At 38.6% G+C, this 14265-nt stretch overlaps 1 protein-coding gene across 4 annotated transcripts in view; it reads right to left on the bottom strand.

Annotated features, from left to right (window-relative positions):
* Window positions 1–3244: 3244 nt before the first annotated feature.
* SLC39A10 (solute carrier family 39 member 10) overlaps window positions 3245–14265 on the bottom strand; it is a 46410-nt gene continuing 35389 nt past the window's right edge. For 3 of the 4 annotated variants that reach the window (XM_027896097.1, XM_027896096.1, XM_027896094.1), the window contains exons 7-10: window positions 12759–13127; window positions 10903–10983; window positions 8289–8479; window positions 3245–5295 (exon numbers count right to left, since the gene is read on the bottom strand). In XM_027896097.1, coding sequence (XP_027751898.1) covers window positions 5137–5295; window positions 8289–8479; window positions 10903–10983; window positions 12759–13127 — 800 coding nt within the window. In that variant the 3' untranslated portion in view covers window positions 3245–5136. The remainder of the gene's footprint in view (window positions 5296–8288; window positions 8480–10902; window positions 10984–12758; window positions 13128–14265) is intronic. The other variant, XM_027896095.1, reaches the window with a different exon arrangement.

Here is a 14265-nt window from a genome sequence, read left to right as displayed (position 1 = left end):
ATTCATTGGAATTGTAACCCGTCTCCAGGCAGGAACTGTGGATTCCGTTTTTGGCGATGTTACTGCAAGGTGTAAAGTATCACACTAAGACACTTCATGGCTCTCTGTGATTTATTCAATGACAGGGAGAATACCAGACTGTTTCAGATTAAAGAGAACCTTGATCTATTTGTGTAAGTTTGGCAGACAGCATTTCCTTCCCTGTTTGCAGAGTCAGGTGTATTTCACAGAGGCCCTCTCTGGAATTTATTAGCAATACATGGCACTTCTTCACACTCCAGCCTCCTAAGCAGCCACTATAGGAAGGGGTGTGTGTGTGTGTGTGTTATTTTCAAACCACTGTCAGCCTGCAGTTATTTTGGTTATCAATGTGGTTAAGAGGCAAATTCAAGCAATAACATGGTTAATAGGAAAGTGATTCAAGCAGCTTCGTGGAATTGTGTGTTTCATTCCTGATGGAGAGCGTGGGGAGGGAGAGGGAGGTGGGTTCTTAGGGGGATGTCCTATGACCAGAGCTTAGGAGCAAATACACTTTCTACCAGGGAGGGAGGCTTTTTTTGGTTTCCTTCCCTTAAAGATAATAACTTCTATGTAGTAAACATTTCTTGGTACCTTTTTTGACCGGTTTTCCTCATTCCAGTTCTCAGTGTATCACTCACTCTTGCCTTGACTTTCTGTAAATAATTTCCCTGTTATCACTCATAATTTGTTCTTTTTTATGCACCTAAGAGGAGTCCAGTTTCTCCCAACCTCAAGACTTTAAGCATGTTTGATTTTCTAAAAAAAAAAAAAAATAATAATTATGATCATACCTATGGCCCTGTTACAGCATACATTTATTTTATAAATATGCCAAACAAGTAGAGATAATTTGGGAAGATTTTTCCATAAACTTGTACTCAGGGGAGTTCTAGCTGCATTACTATGGAAATTTTTGGTGCTATTATTCTTCAAAAGCAGCAGTGCTGGATGACTTGAGGGATGGTTATTTGAAGAACTGCAGATCAAATGGTTCAAGCATGAACTAGCAGAAGTAATTAACAGCTTTTAAACTTTCCAGTGAGAATTCTGGATGACTTCCAAGTAAATTACAGTGATAGGGATATGCTGCCCAGAGAATTGCTAGGCTGCTGCTCAAATCACTGTCTGGCTTTCTTTCAGGAGGTGCCAGCTGATGTTCTTCACTATATGACTGGAGAATGCAATTATAGTGGCAGGATCATTGATGACTGGGATCAGCTCTGTAAGTGTTTTAAGCATGTCAAAATAGAAATTAGTGTCTGAGAAGAGCTGGGAATCCTCTGCTAATAATAACAATAATGATGAGAAGTTTAGTGTTGTGTATCTTGGGAGTGGAAGCAATCTGCTAAGAAAGAGGAAACAAGAAAGAAGTTTTCAGAGCTATCTGTTAAAAAGCAAACAAAAAACCCCTGCCAACAAAAATACTTTGGCCAATACTTTGCTTTATTCTTTGCTGCAGACACGGCTGAAGCCATGCAAGAGAGCAGACATTCCACAGTGACCAAGTTCCCTGGCCTCAGTGTACAAGACCAGCGAGAGAAGAGGGTTCCTGTCAGCTACAGGCCATTCCACCAACTCTGTCATTGTCCCTTCAGGCAAACCACGAGAACACCGGGTCAGACAGGGCATTATTGTGTCATCTTAACTCATAAACCTATTGCAATTTTGGGAGGTAGAGGCATTTTCCAGGTCACTTATAAGGAATGCATGTCCGTCCTGAAATGCCACATAAAAAGAGAAATCAAAGTGAGGTTTTTTTTACAATGTTGCATTTGTGCCTTTCATGAGATTTGTAACAGAATACTAAAATACAGAAGTACACAACAAAACCTTATAAAAGCCAACAAAAATATCTGCTCCTTGAATAGCTTTTATTTTCTGAAGGCTCCTTACGTATAAGGAACATACATAAAATGAACACAACACTGTTGACAATGAACAAAACAGCATTTGATCATTTCCAGCTTTATAAAATCTTAAAAAATGATCTAGTTGTAACAAAAAGACCAATAGCTCAGCAAGTTATCTTATTGGACCATAATCACATTTTAAACCATAGACTCAATTGTTAACGGGGAGAGGAAAAAAAAATAATAAAAAAAAATAATAATAAAAAAAATCACACTGCATCTAGCAACTACAACATTTTCTAAGCATAATCACAGCGGATTGAGTGCAATGTGATTTACATCAAAATTCAAATGGGATGTCACACAGTGACAGCATTGTAATATACAAGTAGCATTTATGCCCTCCAACAAATACAAGTTAAATGAGACTCTGGATTCAAGCAAAATGGAATGTTGAAGCCAAGTAGAAATGTAGTGGAATTCAGATTGTCTGTAACACAAGAGTACATTAGGATCTTTTGGAATTCAATACTGGCGGAAACATACAGGAATCACAGCTGTTACACTGCTCTGTTACATCTGCAATAAATATTAGAAAATAAAAGTAAACAACCTATATTCCATGAAAAATACAGTACCTACCTTCAGTGACCATGTTTTTCCCTTGTCTGAAGATGGTCTTGGAAGGAAGTTAACTATTTTCCTACAGAGGCAGTGTATTAAGCTATACCCATATTCCAACTAATACAAAAGTAAATATACTACCTGAAATACAGAAATCTTCATTTGAAAAGAATGAAGAGAAATAAGCTTTAAAAAACAATTTGACAAAACATCAGTTCAGCTGCATAATGACCCCCTTATACTTGACAGAATTAACAGAAAAGAAAAACTAAGTCAGTTTAATATATAAGAAACACAGATTGTATAAACTTAGATCCTCAGAAGGTATCCAGTGAGTTAAAGCCTCTTTGAAAATGGTACTCATTGCCCAAACATGAGAACTATGCTAAAATGTCACCCAGGAGCTTTAGAGTGGAGAAATCCAGGAATCTGAAGCTAGCAACAGTGTGTTTGCTAATTAGGGTCCAACAGTAAACATTTTCCGGCTGGAGCACGAAATGGGGGAAAACCCGGACTGGATTTCCACCGGAGTATGGAATGGGAGAAAACCCGGACTACATTTTCTCCGGAGTATGGAATTTGGGAGAACCCGGACTGGATCTCTGCCGGAGTACGGAATGGATTTAAAAAAAAAAAAAAAAAAAGTCCTTTCCAACCTGGCTGATTATATGATTCTATGTTTAAAGAGCAAAAAATAAAACCTGAGTTCAGAACATTAAATGGCTGCCTGCCTGAACTCTGGGCTTTTGGCTTCTTCACTGAAGAAACTGCACCCTTCTTTGAAATGGACCCTTAATACTGTTTCCTGATACTGATTTAGGAAGAAATACTGGCAACTGACCGTTTACTTTAAAATACATGAGCTGCTCTCAGTAAAAGCTAAACTGACCAATGAAGCTTCAAAAGTAAAGGGCCACAGGAAACACATTAACTTGAAATGGAATGAAGATACCAACTGGCTCTCATTAAAGGCGTTAGGATCAGTGTTCTTAGCAGCTACACTGGCACCAAGCAGACCGAAACAAAACTTACGGCACGTAGTCAAAATACAGCTTTTACCTGGCATACACATAAAATAGACAAACGGTATGTTTTAAAAAAACCTACTACCATGCTTAGGAGTGGTACTACAGAATCAACTTGCGCTCCTCACAAACTCACAATTTTTTTTTAAGGAGAAGGGTACAAGAAGAACTAACTCATGTCTGGCAATATACGCTTATCAGCACAATCTGATCTAGGACAGCTGGTCCCAGCAAGTTAAGGCCCAAAGTTTCAGTCTATTCTTCCGAATGACACATACCACTGTTCTACCACATCTGCTTTTTAATAATCTAATTTAAATACCAAAATTGTAAAAAAATATCTTAGAAATGAACTCCTTTATACTGGAAGTAGAAATCTTCTTACATACTCTCTACTGCCAGAAATGGCTGGTGTTGCAATGTCTGATAACAAGGCATTGTAGAAACACATTTGATCTGCTATTACAGTATTGTAAATAACCTACCAGTACAACATACACAGAGCATAATTTAACCTTTGTGCCCAGGTTCAGTAACTAGCATCTTGAACTTTGGATTGTTTTAACATGAAGAGGAGAACATAGTTCAAAATAATAGTTTTTAAAAAATGGAGAAATTCCCATATGGATTCTTTGTTAAAAGAGTTTGCACAAATTCACAGCCACAATTCTTCAGTAGTTTATGCTGCAAGTGGCACACAATACATGTTTAGCATCTGTAAGAAAGAACCAGAAATAGCTCAATAACTCCAATGTCAGGGATTTCCCAAGCTAACACTAATTCTACTGCATTTTGCGTTTTCCTACTAATATCAAGGAACAAACATCAAATAAATCTTAGTTGGGAAGAAGATCATCAAACTGACCCTCAACAGAAGTCAGAGTACATGGCAACAGCCTGCCTTCTTACACAGGATTGGAATGATGGAGTGAGCGTAACAAGTCTTGTAAGAATTTAAACAGTGTTTAGGCTTTGGGTTTCTTTTTAAAAATTTAAATTGGCATAGTGGTTTCCAGTCATGTCCTGCTGTAAAATTTAATATTTCAAGTCACCACTATGCAGAAAAATCAGCACAGAATTAATATATATATATATACACACACGCACACACACATATATATGTATGCATATCTGTATATATCTACATAGATCTATACATATATAGATACATATACGCACTACTCAGGACTTAGGTGGCACTAAAAGCTTGCTCGGGTTCCTTGCAGAGGTTTGAGTTTTAGCTGTAACATCTTCTGGGTTCTGTCCAGGTGTACCAATGAAATGTTTTTTTCCCAAATATGAAGATCATTCACTGTACTTCTTCTTTCTTAAGCAAGCAGTGCTCGCTATTATAGTACACTGAACTTGGCCTTTATTTCTCATATTTTGTGTTTCCTAGGTGTTGATCGCTCGAGTTTAGAAGTTGCATTGGGTGACCTCATCTGATTTGAATTAGAAAAAAGCATTAGTTAATCTAGGTGGAAATGAATGTCCTGTACTTGTGTAAGTAGTGCAAGCCACCGCGTTTCCTCCGAGCAATGTGCATACAGCGAAACAGTGCAGACTCAAAGCCATACAGCAACGTTATTGTAACCACAGTGATTACCAGAATTAGGTCAAAACTGGATGTCAAGCACAATTTTGTCTTCATAGAGGGCGATCACCAGCATGATGGCAAATCCAAGAAGCAGGCCTAGATTCTGAAGAACAAACTGCCCCACGGGACAGTAGCCATGCTCTTCATTATCTCCATCTCCATGAAGCATTTCTGGAAGCTTAAAGGAAAAAAAAAAACAATTTAGGAAGCTTTTTCACCTCTCTTCCATTTATACATGAACAAGTTTACAAGATGATATTGTCAAGAATAAACACTCCAGAGTTCAGTTACAAAACAACACACTAAGACATAGCTTAAACTCTACCTAACCACTACAGTCAATAAAAACACGATCATATCATGTCTTTACAAAAGAAACTAAAACCCACTTTCCTTTAGGCTTTTTCTTTCTTAAGGTTTTACTGGATCACACATCTAATTGAACATTAAGTTCCTCAAGATAAGGACCAGCCCAGCAGTTCTGCTCTCTTGAGTACTTCTACTCAATTAAAATTGTCACGCTCAAGTAAACGTAATAAAAAGCTTTGCCTATTTCTACAGTAATTACATTGCTATAAATATACCATTTATAATGACTTTGCTGATTAACTTAGCCATTTATTTGTCATATTAAATGCATATACACATCCCTTTATAATATGGGAATAATAGCTACAGGCAATTAAAGAGAAATTCTATGTGAAGCTATAAGAAATTATGAAAGTTCTGGCTAATCCTTTTGTTCCTCACCTATGAAGAAAAGTCAAAGAGTACTGACAAAACCAACAAATAATTATGGACCTGGAAGATGTAAAAATAGCATACAAAGAAGAGAAATAGCATGTTTACAAAGAAATTAATTGAAAAAAGCAGTAGGTAAAAACAAAGGAATTCCTTCAAGATACACTTAGGTACGGAGAAATGATACTATAGAAGAAAATGGAAACTTCAGGTAGTACACAGCACAAGTCCATTTATTGCTCTTCGTTAGATAGGCTAGAGTAGTTTTTGTTATTCTGAATACCTGAATTCTGCAGAGAAAATGATATCAAAGCTGCTAAAAACCCAAATATGTTACACCCTTCTGGTCTGTATTTCTAAAAGACACATAACCTGACAATTAATTTGACTCACTGACTATTTAAATATAAAACCCTGAACTGGCGTGAAAAATGACACACTACATATACATACCAATTGACAATTACACGACAATACATATTAATAGACCAGGCAGCTTAACAGTAAGCACTATACGGAATTACAAAGCACTGTTAAGTCATCAAAATAAATGCAGTAATCATTGACTTTACACTACTACAGCAGTTGTCATGCTAGCAGGCAAGATTTGTTACAGAATTATTTTATTTTTAATAAACCAGAGTTGTTTTCACCAAGTAACACAAAAACTAATTAGAGAATTGTGGTGGAATTGCTGCTGTCAATTTTCACCTTCATGTTTTTTGAATGGAGGTTTCTGTACATGTTTCTGTAGAAGTTGTAATTTCTACAGAGAAAGAACATTGCTGTTCTGAATCTAAGGATGTTCTTGAGAATAATGAAAGGATACTCGGGTAACTGTTTCAAAACCTAGGAAGGGCACAGGACTCTGTCTCCATTTCCAGTCATGGACATGAAAAGGGAGAATAGGATGAGTAGAAGTGGAAGTTTTATCTAAGGTAGTGGCAGCACTCATGTATTCCCCAAACTGTGGCACTGAACAGCAAGTAGAAGACCCCTCCCCTTCACGATAAAAAGAAAAATATTATTTAACAGTAACCAGTACTACGGGCACACTGCCCTCCATTGCTGTCTTTAAAATACTTATTTGACAGTAAAAAGGATCCTGGAAAGACTCTGAGAAGAGGGAGGAAAGAGGCTGTGCACTGCAAGAACTTCTTACCGGCAATAACACCCTCCTTCCATCTTTGAGATGTAGCCCACACACACATTAGCACTGTAGGAACCTCTTGCATATTGACATTCACCTGGTGAAGAGGCACTGCCCAACTGCTGGACACAGGGCTGCTTCAGCTCTGCTGTCCCTGCAATGCTACAGTAGCTCTGGGAGGTACGAACAGAACTTCTGAAGCTGGGCAGGCATGAAAAAGAAATTGTTCAGAGAAGTCACAGATGTTTTTTTTTGAAATCTGGTGGAAAATGCTCTGGATGAAAAAAAAGGCTTCACCTTAGCATTACTACAAGGGGTTTTAAAACTGCTGGATATTTGCTTTGACAGCATTGGAGGAATCAAAATCTATTCTTCTTGTGTGTAAGGTAACAAGACCTTTGAGAAGAAGCAGATTATGGAAACATCAAGACAAGAATCTGGAGCAGTTTCACGTGTGCCTTGCAGAAGCTTTGCTGCTCTTGTTTAGTCAGACCATTGGGCTTTGACTATTTGGTTGCTACTATGATGACTGAGGAAAAGAAAAAGGAATGAAAATCCTGCCTTCCTTTCTACATGATATCTTCAGTCAAACAAAGCACAGGAAATAAATATCAGCCACGGGACTTATACGCAAGTGATAGTCCAGTAATTATAGGCTACTGAAGTTGCAAGCTGCAAGAAGGATCCCTCTATGCAGATGTTTCATTTAACGATTTAGCAAGCCCTGAAAAGAACTTATTTACCTATTAATAGAGTAACTGAGTTACTGTAGTAACTAGAGGATATTTATAAATTAAAGTCTCAATAATGAATTGAAGAGCATTATACCCCAAAACACCCCAAAAGTGGAAAATGATTTCATCATCATTAGGCTTAGGAAAGACAAGAAGCGAGGCAACTGGCTTATTTAAATAAAGCTCTGAAGCTGCTTAGGAGAGAAATCAGGTCTGAATATGTTTTGATAACGTGCACAACACTTGCCTGAAGGATCTGGACTTGTGGTGTACACACTCTAAAGGTAATGTACCTATAAGTTCCTGAAGCAGTAGCATTTTCCCACAAGATAACTTCTTTAAAAGCTCATCACCACAAGAACTATATATTAGCAGCTGCTCACGCCAAAGGTTCGTACCGACCTTCCCAGAATATACAAAGATTAAATTTTGGTGCAGAATAACCCTGACCACTAGGCTAATCTCCAGCACATAGTGGTCCAGCCACAGCAGTCCTAGGTTTAATGCATGGAATGCAAAAATGCCACAGCACCACCCCAACCTTACCATGTCCACCAAGGCCACGTAGAGGAACATGCCAGCAGTGACGGCAAAGATCCAGAGGGTGATGTTGTTGGCGTACTGCCCCACGGCCGTGCCGATCAGCATCCCGATGTATGCCATCATGGCTGACAGCAGGTTGTACACAATGGCCTGCTTTACCGTCATACCTGCTTTGAGGAGCACAGCAAAGTCACCTGCAACAGGGACAGAACACAGGGGGTTGGCATCAGTGCTTCTCAGGAGAGGAAGTAAATAAATTAGCTTACACTCACCAATCCAAGGAACTGCCAAAGTAAAAATGCTGCTACAGAGGCTCAAAGTCAGACTGAGAAACAGAAAATGACAACTCTTGTAAGAACTGTATGCACAGCAATCCCTTGATTAAAATATGATTTAAAGGTGCCTATTCGTCATGTTGATTGTCAGAAAGGTAATAGTGATTAATCATGAAGGGTGAATGGAGGAGTCTAGATCTGGTCCTCCCACAGAGAACACACAGAATCACAGAATAAGACAAGTTGGAAGGATCCACAAAGGTCATCGAGTGTAAGTTCTGGCCCTGCACAGGACCATCCCCAAGAGTCACACCATGTGCCTGAGAGTATTATCCAAATGCCTCTTGAACTCTGTCAGGCTTAGGGCTGTGACCACTTCCCTAGGGAGACTGTTCCAGTGCCCAACCACCCTCTGAGGGAAGAACTTTTTTCTAATATCCAACCTAAACCTCCTCTGACACAACTTCAGGTCCTTCCCTTGGGTCCAATCACTGGTCACCACAGAGAAGAGATCAGTGTCTGCCCCTCCTTTTCCCCTCATGAGGAAGTTGGAGACTGCAACGATGTTTCCCCTCAGTCTCCTCCTCTCCAGGCTGAACAGACCAAGTGACCTCAGCCGCTACTTATACAGCTTCCCCTCAAGGCCCTTCACCATCTTCACTGCCCTCCTTTGGACACTCTCTAATAGTTTAATATCTTTCTTGTACTTTGGTGCCCAAAACTGCCACAGTGTTCAAGGTGAGGCTGCCCCAGTGCAAAGCAGAGCGGGACAATCCCCTCCCTCAACTGGCTGGCGATGCTTTGCCTGATGCCCCCCCCAGACACAGTTAGCCCTCCTGGCTGCCAGGGCACTGCTGACTCATGATCAGCTTCTCATTGACCAGGACCTCCGGGTCCCTTTCCCAGCACTGCTTTCCAGCACCTCATTCCCCAGTCTGTCCCTACATCCGGGGTTGCCCCATCCCAGGTGCAGAATCCAGCACTTTCCCTTGTTGAACTTCCTATGGTTGGTGATTGCCCAGTCCTCTAATATGTCCAGGTCTCTCTGCAGGGCGTCCCTGCCCTCGAGGGAGTCAACAGCTCCTCCCACTGTCGTGTCATCTGTACACCTGCTTAGTATCCCTTCCAGTACTGCATCCAAGTAATTTACTTCACAGAAGTTCTTCATGGCACATAAAACCAGAGGCTTAGTTTTTATCAATACCTATGAAAATTCCTCTTAGATATATACACCTCATCCTGCAAATTTGGGAAGAGGATAACAAGGCACTAGTCCCCACAGAAGGTTATTTGAACTTGAGCACAAGAGAAAGGAAGAGTTACATTTAGAAAGAATGACTTTATATCATGCTGAATCAGTCTTCTAGTTTAAGACATGCCATGTTAACTTGTTTTATTTTGAATTCAGGACTGCTCTGCTAAAATTGGTGATAGAGGCAGACATTCTATAAAAATCTAGATTTCTGTCTTGTAATCAGCTCTGATCATTTTACTCCATTCATACTGAATTCTTGTGAATATCAGAAGTCTAAGATGATATACAGTCATGAAGGTAATTAACAAAATATCCTCATGTTACAGATGCTAGAAATAGATCACTTGGTCTAGAATCAAAGCATATCAAAATAAAAAAATAAAAAATGTGTACAGTAAACTACTCACCTCTTATATAGGGTTAATTTAATCATGTTATGTTATCAAGTTATAAGCACACCAATATACATTGCAATCCTTTATATACTGCAGCAGCTTCACTTAACTAATGCTTGTACAGCACCGATGTCAAACCATGAACATCTGCTGCATTACTTCCCATCTGTGCCCACTACTCACCTACAGCTCAGTAGCTGCCTATATAAAATACTTTCACTCATCACCTCTAAGGGTTTTTGAAGTACTTGTTTTACCTCACTTTTGACCATTCAGAGCTAGCAGTTCATCAAGCAAGCAAGCTGTAAGAGCATGCACAGTTCAACCTAGCACAATTTTGTAATATGCAAACTTGTGTTTACTTATGTAAGTTAACTTTGTGTAAGACAAGGCCACACAGAGTAGGGTGAAATTCTCTATAAAATGCAGAGGTATAACACCAAAATGTCAAATGTACTAAGAACGCTTTTTAAAATGTGTTCAAAAAGCTTCACAGAACTGCTGTAAGTAGATACCTGCCAATATAATCCTGCACCATTATGTACTCTGGAGCAACACTGCTCCCTTCCACTGAAGTTCTGGTCACCCCTGTGGCATCTGCACTGCACTGTGCTTATCACAGCGAGTATCACAACAGCTTCTAGACAAATATTTTGTACAGATGAAAAGACTGAGTTTCTAGACTTAGTTACCTAATTCATGGGGAAGCTCATGACAAAATACTGCTATAGATGTACTAATTCCTCCTGTCAGTCCAGCACTAAAAGCTGCTCCTAGAAAAAAAAGAAAAATAAGTTAAAATGATATTTCACTATTTTCAAGTCAGAAAATCAACGAACTTTCCAGAGATGACAACCTTCTGCTAGAATGCATACTCTAACATTTTTCAGTATGTCTAGGCCCTGTCCATATATAAATGGGAAGTACTGCAAGTATCTTGGATGTGCATCACCACTGCATGCTTTATTACTCAGTGTGTCTGAAAGACAAATCCTGGGAGAGGAGATCACAACTGACCAAAACAGACACATAAAGGCAACAAGCTAATAAATAGCACCACTTTTACATTTTTAGGAACTCTCCAGTCTATGAGGACATAAGCAAAAGTCTAAACCTCTCCTTTCCAGCTTGGAAATCCAAACTAATATTTAACTCATAACCTCTTTAGTTCCTTTCTGCTTATATGTAGAGCACATATCAGCAATATTAATAAGCCAGACCTGGAAAATAATATGGATAAAAACATTGCCATAAATGTCTTTCAGTAACTTTTGCATAAGCTAATTTAATTCAATTAACTTTAAGTTCATACCTTAAATAATTCTGAGATGAGAAAACTGGTACTAAATTTCTGTACTGTAGCAGAGAAAAGCACAAAAAGAGCCTGCAGTGAGCAGTCAAAACAGGCAACATAAAGCAGAAAGAGAAGACACAACCTGAAGACAGAGGGGAAATTTAACTTTCCTCTGGATTACTCATAACCTGATACACTAAAATTATGAACATGCTTTTCTAAAATCTAAATTTTACCAAAGAATCAGCTGTTTGGACTTGACACAGGAATATTTAGAAATGGAGTTTCAATACAGTGAAGTTCTCAACAGTAGTCACAGTAATCCTTTTGGCCTTAGAAACCACTGTCTAAATGTCTTACCTTTTTAATATGAAAATGAAGCAAAAAGTTATTTTTTAAGGAATTTAGTTTCTTTAGAAATTGTTTTGAGAAAGTGGAGAAATGGTAGTAGATTCCATTGTTAACTACAGGCCCTAATAAGTAGCTTATCCCTCATCCTTCAAAATGTGTGTTCCTCCTGCTAGTAGTTCAGAACCCTCTGTATTCTTAGCAGCTACTTAAGTAAAAAATTAGAAGTAGGCACTTCAGTACTTTGTCATTTTGACTTGTATGATGTATTCAAGCTAATGCAGCTAAAATCACATTTAGAGCATTACACGAATCAAAGTTGATTTCGTAAATCTAATAAAATCTGTTTGGTACTTCAATTTGTTCTGCACTAGGCTAGAAATATATACTGACCATAAGCAAAAACCAAACTTTGCTTAAACAAAAATTAAATTATCCTAAATAGTACTTGAAAAAAAGGATTTCTGTAACCTGTCTCATAGTGTATTTTTATTTACAAGTATAATTCTATGTATTAACAATAATAGAAATATTATTATTATTATAATAAATAAATATCATTGAAAATAAGATTGAATTTACTTATAATTCAAAGGCAAATACTAAGATCCAAACAACAAATGTGCATTACTGTGCTCCATAAATCACAAAGAGGTTTGTCTGCACCTATCTTTACCTGGCAAAGAGATTGCTACTGTCACTGTACCAATACAGCACAAAATATTAACGAAGCAGTAACTATTACAACTGACAGCCTTTTAATTTCTGCCCTGAAGGAGATTAAACAATGCCAGTAACCACAGGTGCTAAATGAAGCCTTACCTATGATCACTGATCAGGAAAATATTACCAGAGTTACTAAAGGTAAGGAGAAACTGTTGAGAAAGACTCAGTGCTTTTGCTTACCGATTGCTAAGCCATCACTAAAGTTGTGAATGCCATCTCCCATAATTACCATCCAAGCAATATTAGCTATCCCAGTATCTTTCAGGTCTTTTCCAGAATGACAGTGGCCATGGGAGTGATGGGAATGTTTGTGATGCCAGTGGTGACTGTGTTTTCTAGCTATCATTTTATCTTCTCCATGGCTGTCATACTCTGAGTCATGAAGGTCATGCTCTTGAGCAGCACGTGAGACGTCGTTGTGGGAATGGCGCATGTTGTTGTCCTCTTCTACAGACAAGAAGTTTTTGGGAGGGGATTCCAGCTGCCCATCCAGATCAGTTAGTTCAGTTTCATTCAGTCGATCTTCAGATAAAACCGAGTCGTCTGCTCCTACATGGAAGCCAGTTGGGAGAGACACTGTGTGAATTCATATTTAACATGCCACCAGCAACTGCTGCATCACTGAACTAAGAATTAACTGCTCTGTGAAAGCAAAAAAGTACTTTAACACATCCCAGTCTGGTAACTTCGTGTCAATATTCAGCCAAAAAAAATAAATCTCCCATTAATAAGTTTTTTCACTAATTTGCACGTACAGCATATAAAAGGCAACATCACTGAGTCCATAGCACTCAAAGCCAGTTTTAGCCCAGCCTAGGCTTGTATCTGCAATTTTGCTACTGACAAAGTTTATGGTTCAACACTGGCAAAGGAGAGTTGCCAGGATAATAATAATGTCTTATATGCTGTAGATGGAATCTGAATGGCTCAGGAAACCTTAACTGGCTACTGCCTACACATGCCCTTACACATCACAACTCAGCCTTCACTGCAGCATACCATGACCTGCCAGCCAGAAAACAGTTACAGACCTGCTGTACTGCATGAATCCTTGTGTCACAATTGTGTGCTCACACAGTGAGCTTCTTCAGAGTAGCTCACTACCCTGCTAGCAAACAAAGCCATTTTTACAAGTAATACAAAGTGAAAACAATGCAGAAGGCTTACACAATGAATTTTTAAGTCTACTATTTCCAAAATACTAATAAATAAACAAAGTGGGCAATCTATGCTCCAGGAAAGAAATGCAGTTGTTGGGGGGAAAAAAAAAAAAAAAGCCGTTCTGGACAATTAGCTCACAAAAATTAAAAAAAAAATAAGCCATTCGTAAGTGGAATTAAAAAAATGGCACAGATTACTTAAGCAGCAAAGAGTTCTAGATAAACAGAGTCTTAATCATCACATGGAGGTGGTTTAAAAAGAAATGGAATGACCAGTCAGGTCAGTGGTAGTGGCACTGCAGTTCCAAATTCAAATTCAGCATGGGCTTCCAGTGCCTGCAGTACCAATGATTTACTGAGCAGCAGAGCACACTGTCACAGTAAGTGTGTTACAAAACCAGTACATGCTCCATGTTATCAGAAGCAAAAGTCCTCTGATTTGCCTTTACAAGGAAATGAGGACATTTTAAATATATTTACCACCATCCATACAGCTGAAAGTCTTTCTGTTTTCTGTGTCAATGTCC

Source organism: Empidonax traillii, unplaced genomic scaffold (genome assembly GCF_003031625.1).
Source record: "Empidonax traillii isolate 1590-97213 ecotype Southwest subspecies unplaced genomic scaffold, ASM303162v1 scaffold478:size624743, whole genome shotgun sequence".
Classification (NCBI taxonomy): Eukaryota; Metazoa; Chordata; class Aves; order Passeriformes; family Tyrannidae; genus Empidonax; species Empidonax traillii.
The sequence above is the reverse complement of the archived record's forward strand: the minus strand, read 5'-3'. Positions and strand labels throughout refer to the sequence as shown.